Source organism: Aptenodytes patagonicus, chromosome 1 (assembly GCF_965638725.1).
Source record: "Aptenodytes patagonicus chromosome 1, bAptPat1.pri.cur, whole genome shotgun sequence".
Classification (NCBI taxonomy): Eukaryota; Metazoa; Chordata; class Aves; order Sphenisciformes; family Spheniscidae; genus Aptenodytes; species Aptenodytes patagonicus.
This window is the reverse complement of record NC_134949.1, coordinates 119,433,951-119,459,234: the sequence shown is the minus strand read 5'-3', so window position 1 is coordinate 119,459,234 and position 25,284 is coordinate 119,433,951. Positions and strand designations below refer to the sequence as shown.

Genomic DNA, 25,284 nt, shown 5'->3' with positions numbered 1-25,284 from the left:
ATAATTTGTTAATCTGGAAGTGAAGGCTTTTTTTCATAGTTGAAGCATTGTTTAGCCACCCTTCAGATATGCTTGCTGCTAAAGGACATTTTCCACAAGCAGTTTTAAGACCACAGTCTTCCTAAACACTGGTTATTAGATGTGTGTATTCTTTTCTGCTTGCAGTAACTGTTTGCAGACTACTTCAGTGAAGTGATAAAAAAATTTCTTTGTCCATTTAAAGCGCAGAGGTAAATAGTTACCTGTGTCACATCCGTGATTTTTGTTTACAATTTTAATAAGCAAATTCTCTGACAATTTCTGTGAACAGTTCTCATTCTCAAAGTAACATCGATATTTTAAGTATAGAATATTCAAAGTGCAAAGTTGCATGGTCCAGTTGGAAGGAAACTTGTCCACAGACCAACTTGCTTGGTTGTTTTTTTTTCCTTTTTGGGGGGAAGGTGCGGGAGGAGAGCAGGCAGGGAGAGTCTGGATGTAATCAAACAATAGTCTGAGTTATCTTCCCCTTTCTTTAAGTAAATCAAAGCATTCAAATCATTCAAGTTGCTAAAGGTGCAACTGCTAAAACCACCCTAATTTTTGTTCTATTTACAGGAGTAATTTCTTCATTTCTTTTATCTGTATGAATATTCCTATTCTAGACCATATTCCATGGTCAGTCTTGCATTTAGTTTTTAATATAGATACTGTCACTGACTGCCTGAGACAGATTTCAAGCAGAATGCCAGCTCATAAATACCTGTCAGATCTGGGGTGCATGAGCACCAGTTCTTCAGTGGCATGTTGCACAGAGACTGGACAATGTGCTTTCAGAGAGACTGAGCAGCCTTTTCTCATTGTGAGAGTAGAGTTGAGCACTACATTTGAATTCAAGCTGGCTTCAAAGTCTTGCCGTGCCAGGTGCTGACGCTTAGGGTAAAAGGAAGATCTAGAAATCAAATGTGTGATCTAATTTAAGCCAAGATATCATGAGTAGGTACATCAAACAACTGAAAGATTAAGGAAAAAGAATAGAAAGAAATATTAGTAAGAAAATGTGTCCACTTCAGACTTGTGCAGCGTTTGGTGGCAGTTAAACTAATACACATCTCTGCTTTGGAACAGTCAGAATTCAAACTGATGTGGGATGCACTTTGGAGAAAAATACTAAGGTGTTTAAATAAAAAATAGCAATTGATTACATGTTAATTTTGCACCTTAATTTTAAACAATTTTTTTTTTCCTCTTGCCCGGGTTCTCTGCCATTGTTGGTGAAGATGGACACCAATTCCTGATTATGTCTTCCATTCTTTAGTCTTAAGATACTGTTTCTTTTTTCTTTTCTTTTTTTTTTTTAATTCATGTTAAAGTGTAACACCACCTTGTATTTTATAAGGGGTGCGTGTACGTGTGTGTGTGCAAGTGTGTGCGTGTGTGTGTTCCATTTAACGGTTTCCATGGATGGAGCATACTCCATTAGTAACTCAGACCATTTGTTACTCTGAAACTGAATCTTGTTCTCTTCCCTATGATGATTCTGCTTTTGGAATATACAGGAAAAGATCCTTAAGTTCAAGCAGAAGTAAGAATAAATCTGTACCACTAATTCCAATCGTATACATTATGATAGTACTTCAAGATTTATATATACTTATTTCTGTTGTTATTGTTATCTTAATTGTGTAATAAAAAAATGCAGAAGTAAATTGAAATAGCTCCCCTAGCCTTCTAATCATCAGCTAACCTCATAAACCTTTCAGAAATTTATTTGAAAATACGATAAAAGAAGCAATATTCTGAATAGTCAGAGTTACTCTAGAAGATGAGGGGCATAATGAATGATATCAAGAAGTGAAATACTATGCTTTTGAATCTAAATGTCTTTTAGTATCAGAGATGACTATGTCTCATATGATTGTGCTCAAGTATTGCTTCAAGATTGCACCAAGATGTACAGAGTTCGTTTGCTTCTGCTGAGCATGTGTGACTAGGTGGAGAAACCTATTTATATAATCATGTATCAGGGACTGATTTAAAAAAAAAAAAAAGTATCTCTCTCAGAGATTTCAGTTGCATTTAATGCTGGTATTTGAGCACTGGCAGAGGTTACCCAGAGAGGTTCTGGAGTCTCCATCCCTGAGATATTCAAAAGCTGTCTGGACACAGTCCTGCGCAACCAGCTCTGGGTGGCCCTGCTTGAGCCCGGGAGTGGGGCCAGATGACCTCCAGAGGTCCCTTCCAACCTCAAGCAGTCTGTGATTCTGTATGGATCAGGGCGATCATCAAAGATGGCTAGCATCGTTCGTAGGACGTGTTTCCAAGTATCACTGCGGTGGCTGAGTAGGAGTGTCCGTGTTAGGTGGGCATTTCCCATTTTAACAGAGAAACCTCTCTTAGTGGGTAGGCTACTTGGAGAAGCACCCTCAGGGTCACAGTTGTTCGGTCTCGACACTCAGCAACTCACTCTTGTTAGCTATTTATGTGATAAATTAAGACGTTCACAAATTTTAAATTTCTGAAGGTGGTTGTAAACTGCAGCCAGGCTTGGCTGTACTAAACAGACTATTACTGGAGTCGAGCACTTCCTCCACTCAGGATATGTGATCTCGTCATTGCTCTTTGACTCTTCTTTGAACTCCTTCCAATGTATCCAAGTCCTCCTGAACCGCTGCCCCTGCCACTGGGCCTGGTATTCCTGGAGGGGCCTCACCTCCCCGTGTGCCTGGGCACCATGCCTCCCTCTTGCCTGCAGTGTACTGCGAGGAGCTCACGTTGGCCGGTGGCTGTCATCCGCTGCCCCAGCCGGCCCTTGCTGAAATGGCCTCCCTGTTCTGCGTGAGCGGCCAGCGCTCCCTGTGCGCGAGGGGCCTGGGGACCCATCCACCTGCACCGGCCATGTCGAAAGGCCTCTTGGCTGGTCTCCTTCCTTCTCACAGGCGGGAGGGGCGGCTGCGGTGGTAGTGGCCTGTCCGCTTCATTGCTTTAATTGTTTTCTCTGCCTCCCAACTCCATATCTTTTTGGTTTTCCCAGATTTGTTTAAGAATAATCCCAAATCTCCCGTTAGGTAACACATATTTGATGAGGTTGTCGTAAAACTGTCACCATTGTATCATCAACACCTTTGTATGTAGGCAGATCAAAATGCGCTTTCTTTCATTAAGCACATCCACATTTTAGTCCTGAATCCACGTGTCATCAGACTTGGTAGTGGTAAACACGAATGTAAACAAGATTACATTAAATTCTGAGTAGCCTGAGTGCAGAGGCTTTTTAGATTTTTCTTTCTGAAGTCGGTATATAAGGAAGCTTAGTAATGAAGATGGAAGTAAATGATCTAGCAGTAACTTTTGATCGCCAGTTAAAATTTTTAGATTACATTCACCTCTGTTTCTTCCACCGCTTCTTTTAAAATATATTAAAGGAATTACTCTGCAGCAAGTTACGGTAATGTTGAAAGTTTGGATCTCCTGTAACTTTCTAGCGCTGCTCGCTCTGACTCTCTAGAAGGACCAGTGGCTCATTAGGGACACTATAAATAAATATGAGGCTCATTTTTCTGTGCCACTAAGTAGGTCCCACTTCAATTCAGAGCAAATACTTTATGTAAGTCTGGCGAGGGGAACTTTCCTCAGCGCATACGCGTTGCTGGCGTTAACCTATTGATAATGAAATTCAAAGCCTGTTTTCTCTTGTGAAGGGTGGACAGAGCTTTGTGTGAGCTGTCAGAGGAAATTAGGAGTTTAGTAGCTGATGTAGAAACAGAAGAAGAGGCTTCTTTGTATTTCTTCATCCTTGTGTGCTTTTGACAAATACTGTTAACTACTTAGAATTTGGTCCACTGTACTAACCAGAAGTTAAAATAGTCGTTTTGGGAAATAGCAAAAATAAAAATAAAATATTAATTTTTTACCCCTCTAATCTTACTGTTTCAATAAGGGTCCACAGTAATAGTTTGCTCTTACTCATTAGAAGCTCACCTCAGGAAAGTAATTAAGTGTGTCTTTGTTCTCATGGATCAGAATCCTATTTTCTATCGTTTTAAAGGTATGTACATGTTCCTGGGGATGCATAAATTGCTTTGAGGGTTTTTTTTCCTTAATTTCCTTTTTTAACATTTCCAGTCCAACCATTGTGAAATTTTTTACTTGTCTTCATTTAAGGCGTTTACTCCCTCTGTACGTGACAAGTGACACTTAACCCTGAGGAATGCTAAAATGTCCCCGATGAGAACGTGTCGGTGACACTGTGATATATCAAGCGCATGGTTTGTGACGGCATCCAGTATTACATAACCATGGGCTGTAATTACTCAGACGCGATATCTGCAGACGTATGAACTTGGAAGAGTGCAGCATGATGATACTAAAGGCAGTGTCCAAAGAAAATCAAATCTTTCTCTTGCATCTTGCTTGTTAGCTCTTGAGGCAGCTATGGTGCCTTTTAGTGTAATATTTACACAGCAGTTGAGGTGTGAAATCTCCCACCACGGTAACATCCTAATCCATTTTGGCAGTGCTGTGGCAAGAGTCAAGAGCATGAGCATGTGCAGACCTGTTTGGTGGAACTGAGGGGACCTGAGGGAAAAGATAAAGAGATTGAAGAGGAAAGGGGAGCTTTCCTTGAATTTGCAACCTTGCTGTTTGAGTTCAGAGTTCAGTATTTGAAGCACTGATGGAGCAGGGGGAGCAGCAAGTTCCTCTGGAGCCGCTTTCTGCGAGTAGTGTAAAAATGGTGGTATGTTTGTAATGTGGGCGATGACCATCAGCCTTGGTCAGCTGCTGACAAAAAAAACGAAGCAAAGCTGCAATCTTCTGAGTGCAGTAAACTTTCACTCTTAAGTTTTCAGTTCTCCTCTGTGGGCTTTCTTGAAGTGAACTGTATCTCCTGTGCTGGGTTAACATAGAAGGTTGCATCTGAAGCCTCTGCACACGCTTTAACCATCCGTTGTAGTGAGCTGAGGGTGCTGTCGAAGCTCACAAAAACGTATCAGATGGCTTCTGTGGAGTGCTTAGGCAAAGCAGGAGGTATCTGATTAAAAATGCTGTTTTGTAATAGCAGGCAACGTTGATGTTCAATCTCTTTAGCATGAAGTGCATTGTTTAAGTAATATTTCTTTCTGTAGTAATTTCCTTGGCATTGTTACTGTACCTGGCCTTGTTTTGTTCATTAAGCTGTAATATAGTTCAATTTTACAATTATACTAGCCCCTTCCTGTCTCTTAATGAAAGTAAGAAATTCTTCCCAAGTGTTTCCAATCATGCTTTGATTACTTGCTGTTGTTACGATGCCTGTGGACCAGGCCACATTCATTCAAAGACTACTGATCTCAAATCTGAAAAGGCTGTACTGTTGTTTAGCAGTGTCTTTTAAAGTTTGAAACTTTACTTGAGCTGTAGTTAAATAGCCTGCTTGCTTCATTTTTTCCACGGTTACATTTTAAACCTTTGGTAAGGGGAGTGCCAGGAGGCACTGGCCCACTGGGATGCTGTGAGCTTGGGGGGGATACGTGATTGAGAGGAATCCTTTTTCCTCGGGGCAGGTTGTCAAGGTTCTTACTGTGGTTTTCCAAGCGTCGGTTTTGGACTTCCAGAATTCACCCAATCTTGACCCAGCTCTCTCTAGTTGGGATTATGTTCCTTTTCTGCAGGGTGTTTTTGGACATCTCCAATTACTTACTTTCCCTCGGGCTTGTTCCTATTTCTGTTTTTCTTTTCCACTGGTAGGTATGGGTAGACTGTAGTTTTCAGTCCACCTAAATCCTCAGATCCGACATACTCAGAAATTGGTAAGGATTGCTTGAGGAAAGGCAAAGGAAGACTAGTCCCGTCCGAGTTTGATGTTAGGGCTGATAGATTGCCGATAGGAAAAATCAAAAGCGAGAGCCATAGGCTGTGCTAGCAACTGGTGTGGTGCGATGAGAGCTGGGAGTGCGGAGTGAAGCAGCAGGGGCTGAGCATCCACGCTGGGCACGCTTTGGAGGCTTTGCTTTGGTTAGCTCTAGCCTGGTGGCATGGACTAACCATCCATTGGGTGTGCTCCAGGAGTATGTCTTCCCATTCAGTTTTATCCTTGAGGAATCTGGCTTGCGTGCTCTGAAACACCTCCACAGCGTGAACCGCAGTGGAGTGTGAGGTAACGTGCTCCCGATGGACCAAAATGCATGCGTAGATGCACTCATAGAAAGTGGCTGGGAGGTGGGTCTGCACAAAAGGTCAGTGGCTAAGACCCATCCTTGGCAAAAGAGACCAGATAAGCCATTACTGACAGTAAAATTAAAGAGAGGTGGAAAAAGGGACTGAGGGAGATAAAAAGCCAAATATGTAGCTTGATCAAAGTTGTGGCTTGCCAATAAACTAGTCATCCACTTTGCTGGTGGCATGGTTGTGGGTGTAGAAGTGTATTGCAGTATTAAGAGCAGATAGGATTTTGATATCGGCAATTTAGGGAAGTTGGAAATAGGTTTATATTGGTGATGTAAACCTAAATATGAAAAACTGATTCAACAGACTTAATACTGTGCAGACTGCAGCGGGAAAGAATTATGAGGTTTGTTAAAATGATTGAGATAAACGTAAAGGCATGCTATTGATTTTAGATGTACAGAGATTAGGCCCAATATATGCAGTTTTGCAAGGAGAGTGATAACCTAGACATGGAGGAGAGGGTATTTTAGTCAACCATGAAACACCTGTTTAGTTGATATTTAGCTTAAGCAAGTATAACTGGCCAAGTTATATTTTGACAGCCAGCTGTTACCACCATGGTATTCTGAGCTGGTGGCCATACGTTTTTACTGATGAACAAACAGACCAGCTTTTTAGGTAAGTGCACATACTCATACCATGAAGTAAATGTAATACACAGTAGAAGAAGGAGAAGATAGGAAAATGAGTACTGTATTGTGATATCCATGTTACAAATACGTGTAACAATATTGCGTGACCCAGAGGGCATACTTGTGATAACATTTGTCTTTTTTTATACTTTTAACGCTAGGTCTACCCTGAATTACAAATCACTAATGTTGTCGAAGCCAACCAGCCAGTTACAATCCAGAACTGGTGCAAGAGGGGATGGAAGCAGTGCAACGGTCACCCGCATATTGTGGTTCCCTATAGGTGTTTGGGTGAGTGATCGAGTTTCAGTCTGTTTTTTCTCTCTCTTTGGTGTTTCAGTATCTTCATGAAAAAGATAAAGAATCTACATAAATACCTCTTACATCTCTGTGTTATCTTCTCTGAGGTAGGTCTTATCTAATTGTTCAGTCCTTTGGAACTGCATTAACTAGAGAGAAAATACTCCTGCTTTTCCCGATACTGTTTTCATGAGCGACTGCAAACCAGGCTTCTGCTTACTCCCCTGATTTTTGTCATTATCTGTCCTCTCCTCTCTTTTCCTCCCATATAGACATGCATGTGTGTGCCCAGTTTACAGTTTTTTGCTTATAAGCTATCCATCTTTTCCCTAAATAAATACTTTTTTCCCCCATTATTTTTTGAATATCTAGTACTTGGTCTCTTACTGTGAAAGATAATGGGAATCTGTTTTTATTGAAAGCAAGCAAAAGCTAGATTATAAAGTCCCCTGTTTCTTTCTACAACTTTATTTTTGTAGTAGTTGCTTACTATTCTTTTCTGTGTCCTTGGCGTTTTGAATCGATTCACCAATTTAAAAGGGAGGTTCAGTCCTTCATTTTTTTGTTAACCTTTACTTCTCTGTTAGTTTTCTGTCAGCATTCAGAAAACAGAATCATATTTATTTGTTGTTTTTATTAACATTCTAGGCACAACGTTTTCTTGAGATTATTCCATGAGCTATTTAAGTATGTTGCTTTACCAGTGCCATTTGAATTGTGATAAATTGTGTTTAAATACTGGAGTTCAAAGTTGGAACTTGCTTTTCTACGAAGCCGGGGCAGCTAAAATGTTGTGAGGAAAGCAACTCGGGCCAGTTATTCCATGAAATAAATAATGAAAGAAATCCAGAAAATATGCAATCTTTCTGGAATTTTTGTTCATTTGTGTAGAAAAGGTAAAACACATGGCACGCTGTGCCGGATGCCCAGGCAGTGAGTGTGCCAACTTAACAAAGATAGGTCTGCAGAGTAACTAACAAGCATGCTACCGCTACGGTCAAAGGTGCCAAAACAGCAGATGTGCAAAATCTATACTAAGAAGTATCAGGGAAATTTTATTGTTCAGTAAAGTTTCTAGATCTGATGTTTGTTTGTATGGATACGAAATAAGTGTTTCTAGACCGGCAGTATATCATTGCTGATGCTACTGCAGGTAAGAATGACTAGTTTATTCTGAGCAAAAGTGTTCGAGAACCCAAATTCAAGACTTTTGGTGCGGGGAAGGACCTGCCTCTAGTAATATGAATCCTGACTGCAGGAAGGAACCTACTGCTTTTTGTGTGTTTTCCAGACTTCTATGTGAGTTGAGTTACTCACTTCCACCAAAAGTTTTAATGCTAAAAGGGATGTGCTTTTCTACCCATTTGTTGCTGTGTTTTCTTTAGTTTTCCACAGCCAAGATAAAAACATCAGCTTGCAGTGTCAATGTACTTGTAGAATCAGATAAGCAACTTGCTAGAGGTGGGGCAGGACTGCAGTCTCACCTAGCTTCATCATGATATATTTGATCAGATTCCATGTGAGTGCACTTGCACTAATTCGAGATGTGGCGGAAGGAGGTCAGACTAGTGGAACTATAGAAACTATTTTTTGTAATTTATTGTATTGTCATCATGAGCAAAGCTCTGAATTATGATCAGGGAACTATTATGCTCAGGACTCTCCATACTTACGTAGATTTGGTCAGTGCCCAGGAGACCTTACAACCTGATTTAAGGTGAAAGACAATGTCATCATAAGAGCAAATGAATATAAATTGGCCATGAATAAATTTAATCTGGAAATTATAAGGGAGTTTCTGCAAGAGTGAGGAGCTCCAACAGTCTTCTGGTAAAAGGAATAAGAAGTCTAGTAATTTAGAAGGAAGTTCATAAATTTGTGAACAGGATTATATGCAGTTCCGGGCAGGAGTGAGGAACTGGACTTGGACTTTTAAAGTGTCTTTCCTGAGTTGTGGTTTTGAATGAAAAATTATCAGGACTTGAATGTCTGATATCTTACTTAGCAAGGTAGGCTTTGCTTGCTGGAGACAAAAATGTTAGAGAGATTTAAGCACCTCATGCCCATTAATGCTTTGCCCTTAGCTCCTAGTTTATATTTTAAAATCCCCCCATATGCTATTTTTTTATTTCCTTGTAATTGAGACTTATGCAGTTGTGTCTGCCTGCGTTTATCATCCTTCTTCTATGCTGCTATTCATCTTTTGACCTTGACTAGAATAAAACTAATAGAAACAAAAGCCTTAGATACTAATGTTCCCAAGAGTTTACTGAGAAGAGTGGCCGCATAATTCTTTCCATTGGAGGAAAAATGTTGAACGTGGCCATTATCTGTCATTTCTCCATCAACCAGCCCTCTGCTTGTTGTGTGTGGTTAAAGTTGGACTTTCTTGCCTGTGGTGGAAATGTATTAGAGGAGGAGGCTGGAGGAGTGGGTCATTTTCCCCACATGTGAGGCTGAGAGTACAGCCCCTCATGGGAAGTCGGGCTTGCTTAGTACCCAGCAGCTTGGTGTTCACCTATTGCTAGCAGCCCACATTGTCCTCTCCTGTTGGCTCACTGCCTTTGTAGTGGTGAAGCTGGTCATAAGATGAACAGATCCTTTGAAATGAGAGCAAGTCTTGAAGGAAGGGGGGGGGGGGAAGTGTAGTTTGGGGTTTTTAACGAAGGCCGTTCATTTACTTTTCCTGTTAGAGTTACCCTTTTAATTTATTACTTTGATTTTTCTGTAGTCTAAAAGTTGTGATCAAATACCTTGAATATTCTTGCTGCCTTGTACGTTAAGGGGGTAGACTGGAGGCAGGGAGTTGATTGAATTCAGTCCGTCAGTGTCTCATGGCTTTGATGACAGATTATCTTTTTTAAGAATTTTATGCAATATCATGTTGGGTTTGTTTTTTTTTTTTTTGGCAACTAATCTTCTAGCCTGCATAAACAGCTCAGTATGGGGATACTGATTTTATTAATTATCACCATAAGCAGTACTATGTCTGTCTTGGAGTACTTTTTCCTAAGCCTTATTTGTTACAGAGTTAAGGAGTCCTGAGAGCTCCCCCTCACCACCCCCCTTTATCTCCTGCTAATACTTCTTCAATGTTTTTATTAAAAGTTGGACCTAGCCTGTCAGCTCTGCGTGTGCCTCCGCTATCCTTGGTGTGGTAGCTTATAGTGGGCAATTTCAGAAGTCTGGTAGTGGCAGTGCCCATTCCTCAGTAATTTTAGCGCAAGTAGACCCTTGATGTAGACCACCGTTAAATCCATTGACTCTAGTAAGAATTAAGATGCCAAAAGAAAGTTTGGCAGTGGGCAGCTGATTGCAGGGTTGAGTCTTACAAATTTTACTTTGCTGTGAGAATCACTTTCAGTATCATGAGTCAGCTTATAGTTTCTTCCATCTTGGCATTTGTTTACCACAGAGGTAAGAACCAGTGAGTGACAGAAATGTGTCTGCTTTCAGGCCAGAGCATCTTCACAGTCCATTTGCATCCCAGTCTTCAGCCGAGGCTTTCTGAGATGTGTAGAGAGCATATTGCTACAGCACTTGGCTGCTCCATTAGTCTTTTCTGTTTGAGACTCGTGCATGTTGGTAGTTACTATAGCTATTTGTAGCAGTATACTTTAGTAATATTGATCAGATTTATTAGATTACACAGCTTCATATTTTCTTTTCTTAAGTGGATGCAACTAAAGCATAAAAGCAGTAATTTAAATAAGGGAGTGTGAAAGCTCTTTGAGTCAGCCATGTGTCTTTGCAGTGACCACATAAATACGCCCCCTAAAAATGTTCTAATTGAACCCAAAGAAGAGCATTACTGGTTTAATTTAATTTTAAGATATGATTTTGTGCCATGTGCAGGGCTTTGCAATGTTCTTAAAACTGCAAGCTTTGAGAAAATGTTCCCGTGCAATAAATTTGACTTACTGTTGTATTCATTGCATGTTTCCAGTGACACAGGGGATTACTGTACAGTTTCAGTTCATTGAAGAGGGGAAACTTCTTTTGAAAAGAAAATTGTTGAGTAAATTTTAGTTACCTTTCTGAAAACACTGAAGGCATTTGCCTTAAAACTATCTTTATTTTTATCTTCCTGCATTTAGAAAATGACATCTTCCAGTGTGTGCTTATTATGGTTCAAAGCTCTGTTAGCCACCGTATGACAGAAATAGAAATCTAGGTGGATATTTAGGTCTCTTGAATGATGGTGTCAGACTGCAGTCTTCAAGGGAGAAAAAAAATCTATCTGGGATTTAAGGGGTTTTTTAGTAGTACAAAGATTAAAGAGTTAAATTATGCTACTTGAGTGAGGAGTGTGCTGCTTGACACAGAGCAACAAATGTGGTTTTGGTGTTCAGGCAAAGATGATGAGCCCATGAGATGTGCTGGCGGAAGAGTGAAGATCTGCAGCGCTTCCTTGGCATGGTGTGGGGTGTGCGTGCTGACATCTTCACACCTGCAGCACGCAAAAAGCAGGTGCTTTTAAGACTGAGCCCTCCAAAATGGTGACAGTAAGCTTGCTGTGGGGCACGGGCTGCAGGGTTTCATCAGGCAGTGCCAAGAAGCCCATGATTTCCACTTCGTTTTATGGGAATTGTTCTTGAAAAATATCCTGGCCTTGTTAACGTTGGAGGGAGATTTGCCACCAGCTGCAGCAGGAGGGCAGGATTTCTGGCTGTGTTGGGGAAGCGTGGGCAATAAGCAGTTCTGGTTTGCTCTCTCCTCTCTTCACTTCTTGCCTGAAGAAAAGCAGCTGGTGAATTTGTGCAGTGTGGGCTGTGAAATGAGGTAATTCACTCTGTGTTCCTGGCTGGCAGTGGGAGCAGGCATCCTTGTCCCAGTGTCGTGATTCTTTGAATACCTTGGATAAATGTATGCCTATACTTTTAGATATAGATGAGATTTCATTAACTGTTGGTGAAATACACCCCAGCCTAGCTGCTCATTGTGCATCATAGCCCTGGAGCGAGAGGAGAAGCTAAATTATGCAGATGTTCGTGGATTGATCTGTGGCCATGGCAGCAAACAACTGCGAGGTGGTGTAAAGGGGAATTACCAGGGCATTGATTAACTGCGCTGCGTAAAGTGCTTGCTGGCATACTCACATGTGACTCCGTTTTGTTATCCCATTAATGTATACTGCTAAGCACTGTATTCAGGCAGTGTTTGAAGGATCCAGATGTATTGGAATATCATTACGTATGTAGCCTCTGTCAATCAAAATGTGATTACTTGCAATCGTTTGTTCATAAACAAGTGGATTAGGTTATATGACAAGTATATTTTGCTGTTTGTTTATGTAGTGAAAAGCTGACTTCTGTTTCTGGTTTTAACAAAAACATCTTTGAAAATATTTATTAACTTGTCATGCTTTATTACTCTAACAGCTTGTAAAGTTAACCACTTGTTGATGTTAGAAGAAAAGGCATACTCAAGTTTTGATACACATGCCTAGCCAATTATACCAAAGAAAACACCAAGGTTGTGCCTGGAATGAATCATTTAAATAGAGATATATGTATTGACAGTTCTTTTGGTTCATCTGGTAGTTTACCTGCAATTTTAACTGTGAGATTTTTTCACACAAGCATGTGAAATGCCTGTTTACTTCTGCTACATGGTAGTACTTACTTTTTTTTTTTTTTTTTTTCCCCCTCTCAGCTCACTGTCTAGTGCACCTATTTCTGACTGCAATGGCAAAGCTTCTCTTCCAGATGCTTTGGAAGCACTTTCCACTGGCTTTTCCATGCAGTGCCTAATCAACAGAATGACATTAAATAGTTGTCTCGGAGTTTTCCTGCCCCTGCTAGTTTAGCTATCTGCCTCCAGCTTGCCTCAGTCTCCACTCTGCCACGTGAGTGATGCAGACAAGCCTCACATCACACTCTTTTCCTAAAATAAAAAAATGCACTTAGTTTCAGCCTACACAACTACATCATGTCTACTTTTTCTGACAGCGCTAGCTGACAGGAGGGAGAGGATCTCCAAAAAGACTGACAATCTGAATTGCTTAGTGGGGAGACCATGGGTAGAGAAATCCTAGGCGCAATGAAAGGCGCAACTATTCATTGGGAGAAATATTTCATCTCTCTTCTTTACTACTTCACAGACAATATTCCTGCCTACTAGTGGTATTTTTGGTATAGTGCTGGCGGGCGGATGAGAAAGCCCTGCCTGCACAGGCTAGGCACATTTTTTTTTTTTTTTTTTTTGGTGAAACTGCAAGCGCTGCAGGGATAATGAGGTGTCCGAACACGCTGGCTTCCTTCCACTGCAGCAAAGCCTTGGCAGGTGCTCCCTAGCCAGGTCCCTGCCCAGGTCCAAAACCGCAATTAGCTGCACACCGGCAGCTCTTCGGCGTTGTGCCGGCGGTCAGATTTTTCTCCTGTTTCTGCATCCTCGCGGCTTAGCTAATGGCGGCAAGCTTTTAGGGCCTCAATTCATCAAGTGTGTTCTTAAATGTGCTTCTGTGCAGCAGTGTAATTAAGAGCATGCCCTGACATGCTTCATTGGATAAAAATGGTTTTCTGTATATACCTGAACTCTGTTGGCCCGAATTTTATGGTCAGCATCCGTAATAGAGAAGAAAGTGGCTGTGAAGCATCAGTTGGGTTACTGATCATTTATACAAACAATAACGAGTTTATCTTTTATTATAATGCTAAGCAGTTGTATTGCCTCGTGGTTTATAACTGTGTCTTCCCAAGTACTTTCTTTGCAGAGCAGGACTGTATAAACTGTTAAAGTGGCGTTTGGCGTGTTTCAGGAGACAAAATATCAGCTGGAGGAAGAGGTGGGGAGTGGGCAGACAAATCCTGAATGAGATCGCCCACCAGTAGCATGAAAACTTCCTCAGGCAGTCATGGGGCTGTTTCTGGAGGCTTCCACCTCCTCACTTGAGCCAAACATCAGTTCAGCTGTTGGTTTAGCCAAATCCTAGCTGAAGGCGTAGAAACCTTGAAGTGATGAGATAAAGCAAAATTAGCATTCTGGTGATGACCAGAATATGCCTTTATGTATGACTAAGAGTAAACAAAAAACATCTTATTTTTGTATAATAAGCACAAAGAACAATAATTTGTTCATAAGAAATATGAACTTGTGTATTTCTGTACATTTTTAGGGTGTACATATGCTTTACTTGTTTGGTGACTGCAGTAAGGTTTTAATAAGAAAAGGATTTGTGGAACAGGTCAAAACACAAAAACTTTTTGAGGTCTTGAACATAACAGCTCTGCAGATCTACTCCTAAAGCAGTAAAAGAATTCCTTATAGGTAAACACTGAAAATGAGGGGCTTATTTGTCTCTTTACAATGGACGAAGGAAACTGTAACAGGTGGTGTATACACTTCAGGAACAGCTCACAGGAAGCGGTCACTGACACATGAAAGTCTTCTTCATAGCTATCTATTAAAGACATCATTGCAAATTGTAGTAAATACTGTTTCTATTTTTTTTTTTTCTAATGTTTAGGAGCTTGAAAAGATAAATCAGTTTTCTGCTTGAATGACCAATGCTAGCTGGACTAAGTTTTCTGTCTCTTGTAATTCTGTCCAGGCTATCTGAGTGTGTCAGGGATTAAAAGTGGCGTGTTCCTGCTTTTTCTGCAGTGGTTTATATAAAATGAGTTAACCACAAAAAGTAGTGCTGAAAGAGTATTAGTAAGGTTGTTAAGAGCTCAAAAACTAGGAAAGGGGGAAGCTAAGGTGGCCTCCTGACTGTAGTTTGACCCTTCCTGTGCAAGGGGTACAGGGAGGCTGCAGTGGTGGGGCAGTCCCCTCTGCCTGCTCTGCCCCGCTGTGTGCGCCTGAATGAGCTATTCAGTGTGTTCTTCTGACCTGATGGCTCGGCCTCTCCCACAGCCTCAGTTACTGCTCACCACTCAAATCCTGCCTGAAGACAAAACTAACTTTCCTCTCAGAAGTATCTCTAACCTTACCCGAGCACTTTGGAGACACGAGTTTAGTTTCATAAAGGTCATGAGGTGAGGAGTGTCATCCCTAGTTTGTAGCTGGAAGGCTGGAGAAAGGCTGGGGAGAAGTTTCAAAACCAAAAGTACCTGTTGATAGTTGGGCTCCAAATGGTAAAGTGCTTGAAACAGCATGTATGTGTATGTGTGCTTACGTACGTGTGCACACAAGGATTCTTTATGAAGCATATACGTATATTTGGTTTTGATAGATGTGTGCATTCACACACACACACAACCTGTGAGTAATGCATGAAGCCACTGCATAAGTTTCATAGCTTTTTCGTTGTATGCATACAGCTTTTGGAACAGACAAACCAGGAACTTTTCATCCGAGCATCTTTGTAGTGCCACAGAGCTGATTCATCCTTTTTCTGTGTGTGTGTGTGTTTCCTTCAACATACAGTACTTAATTTTGCAATGGGAGAATTCTGCTAATGAAAGTGTGTTGTTTGCTTAGCCTTTTAGGAAGGAGAGATGGGGAGAGGGAGTGAAAGGAAGTGTACGTCTTACCACATGTCATTAAATTGATTTGCATATGGAGCATCTTCCCACAGATTTCTATCACCTAACTGAAAGCAGTGGTAAGATCTCAGCCTAAATACATTCTGGTCTCAGAGGAGGATTGAATGTTGCCAACAGATTTGATGCAGTTGTTAACCGCAAAGAAGGAGTCAGTGATGGGAATCACTGGATGCTTCTAAAAGGTACAAGGGAAGATCCTGGAAATGCATTTCAGTAAGCTGGCTTGGGGAGATGATGGTGCTTTTTTAAGTGCTGAACATCTAGGAATATTGGACTTGTCAGTGAATATGATATTGAGGAAGAGGCTCGCTCTTTTTTTTTTTTTTAAAGGAGTAGGTAGGCAACTGGATAGTGTGTCTACTTTGATTTTTCAAAAGAAATTTAACAAGGCCCATTACCAGAAGCTATTAAAGAAATTAATCTACCATGGAATAGAAGAGAAAACTCTGATGTGGCTAAATAAGAAGAAAGATTAAAAAAGGCAGGAATTAATGGTCCATCCTCAAGGTGGAGAAAGGTCACCAGTAGAATCTGAAGGGATCAGTTCTTGTGCCCATGACATTCAAAATATTTGTGATTTGGAAAAGAGGCTAAATTGTGAGGTGACCCATTTGATGACGACACTAAGTTATTCAGGGTAGAATTAATAAAGGCAAACTATGAAGAATTTCAGATGGGTCTTTGATACTGATTGACTGGAGGTAAAATGGCAGGCGAAAATCGATGTAGTAAAGGCAGTGTACATGGGAGAAGCGCAAAATAAATTAATCTTATCTTAGTGTATATGGTGATACTGTGGGTAGCCTCTAACTTCTCAGGACTGAGACCTTGGGTATTAATAGCTCTGTGAAAACACAAGTTCATTAGTGCCAAAAAAGCAGTGTTAGGAATTATTAGGAAAGGAATGGGGACCAAGACGTAGAACATAACTGTACCACTGTGTCAATTATGGACTTACCTGTATTTGTGAACAATGCATGCAGTTCTGGTCTTCCTCATAAGAAGTACGTAGTAGAAATTGAAGAGTTTAAAGAGTGATGGTGAGTGCTTGAAGTATGATATGGCTCCCGTAGAAGAAATGACACAGTAGATTAGAACTTTCCAGCATAGAAAGGAAGATGCCTGGAGGCTCTGACAGTGCTCTGCGAAGTCATGAATAGCTTGGAGAGGATGGATGAGGAATGGTCATTCGCACTATCTTTCACGATGAGACCTCGGGTTATCAAATGAGACTAGCAGGCTTCAGGCTCCAAGCAAACAGAAGTCATTGTATAGTTGTATACCTTGTTGCCCAGTGTGTATATGAGCTCCTCATCGCTCTGCCACAGTCTCTTGTGGATGCTGAGAGCCTACAAAGGTTCAAAGCCCAACAGGACAGTTCACTCCAGGATAACTCATCAGGTGTTAGGGACCTTGGTCTTGTGTCTGTGGAGGTGGTGGTGAAACATTGTCTTGGGGAAATACTGCCGCATGTTCTTCTACACCTTACACCATTTCTTGATGTTGTGTGGTAGGTACCTGCTGTTCACCACTTGAGCTAAAAGGTTTTTTTTGGACTGAGATAGGCATTCTCGTGCTTATGTGGGTTCCTTTCCCTTATCAAAGAGTGCTTGTCATCAGACTTCTTAGCCCTGTCCCCTCTAACCTGCTGCTGTCCTGCTTTTCTGTATTTCTGAGGGCTGCTGCCCCTGTTCTGCTCTTCTTACTGAGTCTCTCTTGCGCTCCAGGTTTTCCAGCTTCGCTCCCTTCTTTGTGACTGATGTTTCTTCACCTCTCCTTTCCTTCTGAGTAATCCTCCTCTTAGCTTGGCATCCATCTCCTCCTCTCAGCACATCCTCTTCTGCTTCCTCTCAGCATCTGCTATCAAAGCCAGTCTTACTTGTGTCCGCTTCCCAGCTCTTCATCAGCTATGCCATGCATCTCCTATCATCTCATTTCACATCTCACTTGATACTACCTGAGCCAGGCAGATAGAGAGAGACCCTGTGATTCTTCCTGGGGGCAATGAGATCACTCTGTTCTAGCACAAAGGCAAGGTAGCACTTAAGAGGGGAAAAAAAACCCAAAACCTTCTGTCACAGCAAAAACTTGCTCTGGGTTCTGAGCAGTAAGGTGTTTGTGCACACCTGTCAGTGCTTCATCAGATGTAAAGAAAGGTATAATTGCCTCAACTTAGCCTCTATTTTATATTTTATTTTTCAACAAATTGCAATAAAACTTGCTTTATTAAATCGTTCTCGATTATGCCTGTTATAGACACAGACTGAGGATTGTTTCTGATGATGCTTCATTTGTGTTGAAGGAAGATCCTGTTGCTCTGTTTGTCAGATGACGTAACTGCTGTGAGATATTCTACTTAAAGCTTAGGTAAACTAAGCTTTGTGTTGTATAACAAAAATGGTCATTAGTTTCCCCTTTGGTGTTACCTGGTGAATGTTTTAAATAGTCTTTAATTTCCCTTTTTCAGTGAAAAATGCAGATCTGTGATTCCGTGTTTCCCTACAGCTGCATTTAATTCTTCTTTTAAAACAAACAAAAAATCCCAACAAAAAACTCCACCTTAAATCCTTAAGGTTTAAGACCCCTTAAGAATACCTTAAGGGGTGTTCCTCTAAGAAGGTGCAATGGCCGACAGCCCAGCTGCAGTGCCTCTACAGCAATGCACGCAGCATGGGCAACAAACAGGAGGAGTTGGAAGCCACCGTGCTGCTAGAAAGCTACGACCTAGTTGCCATTACTGAAACTTGGTGGGCTGAATCCCATGACTGGAGTGCGGCTGTCAATGGCTACAGGCTGTTCAGAAGGGACAGGCGAGGAAGGAGGTGGGGAGGGGTTGCCATCTACATCAAGAAATGGATAGATTCTGAAGAGCTGTCTCTGAAGAATAGCCGCAAGCAGGTTGAAAGTTTATGGGTAAGAATTAGAGACCGAGGCAACAAAGGGAACCTTGTGGCTGGTGTCTACTACAGGGTGCCCGATCAAGGGGAGCCTATTGATGAAGCCTTCTTACTCCAGCTACAGGAGGCATTGCGTTCGCAGGCTCTCATCCTGCTGCGGGACTTCAACCACCCCAACACGTGCTGAAAAAGTAGCACGGTGAGCTATAGGCAATCCAGGAGACTCCTGGAATGCATTGAGGATAACTTCTTAAGCCAGGTAATAGATAGCCCTACCAGAAAGCATGTGTTACTGGACCTGTTGGTCATCAATGCAAGTGAGCTAATTGGTGATGTTGAGATTGGAGGCAGCCTGGGCTAGAGTGATCGTGCACTGGTGAAGTTCACAGTCCTGAGGGATATGGGTCAGACAAAGAGAGTAAAGTCAGGAATTGAATTTTAGGAAATTTTAGGAAAAGCAAATTTTAGGAAAGCAAACTTCCAGCTCTTCAAGGAGTTAGTCAATAGGACTGCCTGGGAAACTGCCCTCAGGGGCAAGGGAGCAGAACAGAGCTGGCAGATCTTTAAGGATGCTTTCCATAGAGTGCACGAGCTCTCAATCCCCAGGTGTAAGAAATCAGGCAAGGAAGGCAAGAGACCAGCATGGCTGAGTCGAGACCTGCTGGTCAAACTGAAGGGCAAGAAGGAAATGCACAGGCAGCGGAAGCAGGGACAGGTATCCTGGGAAGAGTATAGGGATGCTGCCCAGTTGTGTAGGGATGGGGTCAGGAACGCCAGGGCGCAGCTGGAGCTGAACTTGGCAAGGCATGCAAAGAATAGCAAGAAGGGCTTCTACAGGTATGTCAGCCAGAAGAGAAAGGTCAAAGAAAGCATACACCCCCTGATGAACAAGACTGGCAAACTGGTAACAACAGACGAGGAGAAGGCTGAGGTACTCAACAGCTTTTTTGCCTCAGTCTTCCCTGGCAATCTCTCTTCCCACACCTCTCGAGTGGATGGACCACAAGACAGGGACTGGGGGAGCAAGGTCCCTCCCACTGTAAGAGAAGATCAGGTTTGTGACCACCTGAGGAACCTGAACATACATAAGTCTAGGGGACCTGACGAGTTGCATCCCAGAGTCCTGAGGGAATTGGCTGATGTAGTTGCCAAGCCACTCTCCATGATACCTGAAAAGTCCTGGCAGTCAGGTGAAGTCCCTGGTGACTGGAAAAAGGGAAACATTGCCTCAGGTTTTAAAAAGGGTAGAAAGGAGGACCCTGTCAGCCTCACCTCTGTGCCTCATCTGGGAAGATCATGGAACAGATCCTCCTGGAAGCTACGCTAAGGCACATGGAGGACAGGGAGGTGATTTGAGACAGCCAGCGTGGCTTCACCAACTTCTCCTGCCTGACCAACCTAGTGGCCTTCTATGGTGGAGTGACTGCATCAGTGGACAAGGGAAGAGCTACAGATGTCATCTATCTGGACTTCTGTAAGGCCTTTGACACGGTCCCCCACAACATCCTTCTCTCTAAGCTGGAGAGGTATGGATTTGATGGGTGGCCTGTTCGGTGGATGAGGAATTGGTTGGATGGCCGCATCCAGAGGGTAGTGGTCAAGGGCTCAATGTCCAGATGGAGATTGGTGACGAGTGGTGTCCTTTGTGGGTCCGTACTGGGACAAGTACTGTTTAGTATCTTCATCAATGACATAGACAGTGGGATCGAGGCCACTCTCAGCAAGTTTGCAGATGACACCAAGCTGAGTGGTGTGGTTGACACCCCAGAGGGACAGGATGCCATCCAGAGAGACCTGGACAAGCTCAAGAAGTGGGCCCGTGTGAACCTCATGAGGTTCAACAAGGCCAAGTGCGAGGTCCTGCCCCTGGGTCGGGGCAACCCCCAGTATCAATACAGGCTGGGGGATGAAGGGATTGAGAGCAGCCCTGCCAAGAAGGACTTGGGGGTACTGCTGGATGAAAAGCTGGACATAAGCCAGCAATGTGCGCTTGCAGCCCAGAGAATGAACTGTATCCTGGGCTGCATCCAAAGAAGTGTGGCCAGCAGGTTGAGGGAGGTGATTCTGCCCCTCTGCTCTGCTCTGGTGAGACCCCACCTGGAGTACTATGTCTAGCTGTGGAGCCCTCAGCAAAGGAAAGACACGGACCTGTTGGAGCGGGTCCAGAAGGGGGCCACAAAAATGATCAGGGGGATGGAACACCTCTCCTATGAAGAAAGGCTGAGAGAGTTGGGCTTGTTCAGCCTAGAGAAGAGAAGGCTTCGGGGAGACCTTATTGCAGCCTTTCAGTACTTAAAGGGGGCTTATAAGAAAGATGTGGACAAACTTTTTAGCAGGGCCTGTTGCAATAGTACAAGGGGTAATGGTTTTAAACTAAAAGAGGGTAGTTTCAGACTAGATATAAGGAAGAAATCTTTTACGCTGAGAGTGGTGAAGCACTGGCACAGGTTGCCCAGAGAGGTGGTGGATGCCCCATCCCTGGAAACATTCAAGGTCAGGCTGGATGGGGCTCTGAGCAACCTGATCTAGTTGAAGATATCCCTGTCCATGGCAGGGGGGTTGGACTAGATGACCTTTAGAGGTCCCTTCCAACCCAAACTGTTCTATGATTCTAAGATACTTTTTTTTTTCCCCCCCTCCACTATTTCTATTCTGTATGTGGCTTATAACATTGGATGAGCTGAAGATTTCTTTAGTCTTTATTTGAAGTCCATTGTCTTGTAGGCAGGATGGAAGAACATTGTTGTCTCTTTAAGTGCTGGCATTGTTCTTCTTCCTGTGCATCAAATCCAACGTTGCAAGTGAATAAAACAGGGAAAGTCAGAATAATAATGTTTCAAGTTTTGAAATCCAAAGGAGAAAAAGCCATGGTAGTTGGCAGAACTTTGGGTAAGAGCCTCTTGGTTGTGAGTGATGCTGTTGAAGCTGCATTTCCAATGTCTTCTGAGAGGGCGGATTAGGCTTGTGACATGCTTTTTAAATACCCGTTTCTTGACTGAGGCTGCACTCTCCTTTGTCCTGCACGCGCAGGAAATAGCAAGCAAGGTAGCGATTTCACTTGACTGTTACTTTATGCAGAAGCAAATGGGAGAATTCTTTGGGAACGCTGGGGGCAGTGCCTTGGTTTTTTGTCATTGAATATGTCTGTTACTGCTTTTAGAGTCCCCTTGGGTCTGGGAACAGCTGAACCACCTCTCCTTGCATGAAACATAAATTAGCAATGCTTCCAGGGTATAGGCAGCCTCTGGACAAAAGCTGTTATTGCACACCTTGAGTTGTATGTTATGTCCATGTTATTGAAAGTAATGAAAAAACCCAATATTATTGTGCCCATGTAATTTAGAGGTGGCCTTACATTTAAGCTCTATCGCTTTGAATTCAAGTTCTAAATTTAAGTTTCTAGATTTGGTATTTTTTATGTCATAATACTTCCACCAAGACATCAGAATTACTTTTCATGAAAAATGTGTTTGTTTTTTAAATAGCACAGTAAAACGGTTCTTAATTTGTTAACCATAGCAACAAAATAGAAAAATATATATGTACTGTAACCAACAGTGTATGTGTTTGTTTTTTGTTGTCAGAGTGCTGGTATGAATTAATCTCCATATTCGTCTTTTTAATTCAGGCAGGCAAAAACCCCTGTATTTAATGACTTAAGTGGTTTTCTGTGAAAGGTATTTTGTCCTTCATTAAGAGACTTTAGACTTTTGTTCATAAATATGCCCTTACGTTCTCATCCTTAGTGGATAGCCTGGCTTTTGGGGAAAGTTTGTTTCAAAGAGCTCATCTGTAACCTTGGAGAATTGTTTGCAAAATTACTTTCAGTAAGAGTAGGAAAGAACTTGGTTAATTTTCAGTAAAGTATTTCTCATTTAGGGCACATTGCCCTTCAGGCAAAGAGGACTGATAAAGCTAGTACTCACGATGTGACAACGCAGCGCCTCAGCATTTATCTGCCCTCAAAGGGTAAATTGTCCATAACTGGCAAGGGGAGGCATGGCAGCATTACGGGGCTGTGCTTGGAGTGCTGGAAGTTGCTCAGGTGTAGCATACATTCATTCATCAGACCTCGTTGCTGACAGCCTCGGGACGAAGGAGAGGTACAGCATCACGTTGGCCAGGCTCATACCCATCAGCGTTCCTATGAAATGGCAAGCTGGGATTCAAAGTCTCCAGGGGAGTGTCTGTGGAGCTGTGCTGGGATGACACCAGCCGTCTTCCCGCTGGATGGATCGCTGCGCTCAGAGTGTGTCCCTAGGGAAAGAGTTACAGCACTTGATGCTTGTGTAAACATCTGAAATCCTTGCAAGATGAACATGCTGACATTTGAAGGTCAAACATGCTTCAACACTTCCAGTCCCGTACCCACAAGCTCAGGCATCTTTATCATGCAAGCAGAAATTCCCTTTGGGTTCCTTCCTCTTTCACATGAAAGCCTATACTCGTGGTCAATGCTAAAAACTACAGTGTAACTGGAGACATTTTGTGTTCAAATGTGGGGGTTTATTTTCTTGCAGAAAAATTCTGCAATGGGAAATAAAAGTTGAGAATGGTTATACGCGATTCATAAGAATGAAGCATCCATCTAGGAATTCAGGTTTTGAGGAATCAATGTAGATATGAGATTCTCTTTGAAATTGGAAAAGCAAGCTGTTTTTAGTATGCTTGTCATGGGATCAGTGGCAACAGAAACCCAATAATTTTCTCATGCAGTTGCATTTGATGTGGTTGGGGGTTTTGGGGGGTTTTTTCAATAGAACTGTCCCAAATTCTCTGTTCTTACTTTTGATGACTTTTTTTTTTGGTTTGGGGGTTTAAAAAAAGAGTTTGCTTCTCTTGAAGCTCTTCAAATTTGGGCACATGGTTTGTCAACAGCCCTGAAAACCGAGAGCAGAGTAGACTACAGCTAGCAGCCCTCCATCCAACCCCTCTTCCAAAAGAAGTGGCACAGTAGTATATATTTTTTTTTTAAGGGACCATTTTGACTGCGTGTGAGACTTTTGTGCTTGGAAAACTGTGTGGAGGCCAGGCGGGGAGGGTAAGTGGTCAGGATGGGGGTGGATGGTCCGAGGAGCCGCCAGCTTGGCCCGGGGAAGCTGGGGGGCCGCTACTGAGGAGGCACTCTGTCGCCTCCGGAGCGAGCTGTTGCTTACCTCCTACCATCATCTACCTGCCAGTTGTGTCTGGCCTGTTAGCGCAGGGGGTATTACGAGTTTCTGTAGTTTACTCATCCTTGTTGTTATAGGAGACTAAAGGAAGAACATCTATGGTACCCAGGGGTAGGAATGCACTGGCATTCACTTAGCAAAGCAACCGTCTGATGGGATTGTCTGGGTGTTTTGGTTTGTTTTTTTTAATCCTATGCTTGCATTTATTTGTTTGTTCTCCATGAGAGGACTCGCACTGGTTTTATTTGAAAGGGGCTGTGCTGTACTCTACTCTCCTCTGCTTGTGCCTTCATTGGGTTAAAAATGAAGAAACATGCCAGCGTAGGGGAGTTACAAAGTAATGGAAGCGAAAAATCTGGTTCTGCAGAGCTGTTGTGCATGGCCAGTTTGGTTTTAAACTTCCTAGACTTGATCTATTTATGCGTAGATCATACCAGCATAATACTTAATAATACCCACAGCCTGCTTGTTAACAAAAATAAAGCTAATAGCTTTAATACTTCATTAGCTTGAAGAATTGCTGCTGATTTACTGATTACAGTATAGTCTTTCCTCATGAGTGGTTTCATCTGTATTAGTGAATGTATGAGCAGTTCTGCATTTTGCTTTCACTGTGGTTTTAAACTTTATTCAGACATTTTGAACTTTCTCGCTGACCTCCAGGTTGAGAAATAATAGTAGGGTTTTTTAGTATGTTCAGAATCCCATGGAAACTTTTCTTAATGATCACTAAGGGAACTTAAAGAGGAATTTGTTCCAGTTAAACATGTGAACCTGAAGCTAATACAAAGTACTTTAGTTTTAGTAGAACATATGAATATGCTTCCAAAAAAAAAAAAAATATAGCTGTAATCTTTCTTCTTAACCTGCTGAATTTTTGTTGTTGTGTTCCACCCAGGCATTTTTTGTGTGTACCTAAAAAATGCAGAATTGATAGGTAAGAGTTGTACCTTAGTTCTGTACTCAAGTTGATGTACTTAACCTGGCCATTAAAAATGCTTCCTAATTGTTCAGTTTGAAATGCTGAAAGATAGCAAAAACCTGTGCTAGGGATAATAAGTGAGGATCATGATTATTGGAAATTATTTACTTTCTGCATTAATATGTTTGATCTTTAACTCCCGGTGGCTTTGTCGGTAAGTTCTTGATGTGTAAAATATTTAAACTACCCTATTTTTTCCTGCTAGATCATTGCAACTAGGTCAACAGAAAATTGAATCATAACAACTTGATATCAAAGTTAATTTTGGTAACGCAAATTAATTTTGGCTCTGTAGTAATACCGACTTCTACTTCTTTTTCCAGAAAGTACTTGGGTGAATACCTAAGCAGTGTCTGCTTCTAAGGAAGTCTGAGCCTCCATGCTTTGAAGGAGATTGTTTTTTATTTTAGTTTTTCCCTTAACTGTTCTTCATTGAGCTGGTCTTACATATGATGTGTTTTCATACCTTTTTATTGTAGTTTAACGTAGGACCCAATTTCTGAATATCTGTTATTTTGTCAAGTCATTCTCTTCCCCTCGTGACTGTTTAATCTGTTACAAGATTATTGATTATTTACAATCAGCTCCCTGTGACTACAGCTGTTTGGAACTAGTCCACCCAACAGA

General features: G+C 42.1%; 1 protein-coding gene across 2 annotated transcripts in view; it reads left to right on the top strand.

The window, feature by feature from the left end:
- APP (amyloid beta precursor protein) overlaps nucleotides 1-25,284 on the top strand; it is a 239,861-nt gene that overhangs the window by 74,850 nt on the left and 139,727 nt on the right. For both annotated transcript variants that reach the window (XM_076352421.1, XM_076352429.1), the window contains exon 3: nucleotides 6,980-7,109. In XM_076352421.1, coding sequence (XP_076208536.1) covers nucleotides 6,980-7,109 — 130 coding nt within the window. The remainder of the gene's footprint in view (nucleotides 1-6,979; nucleotides 7,110-25,284) is intronic.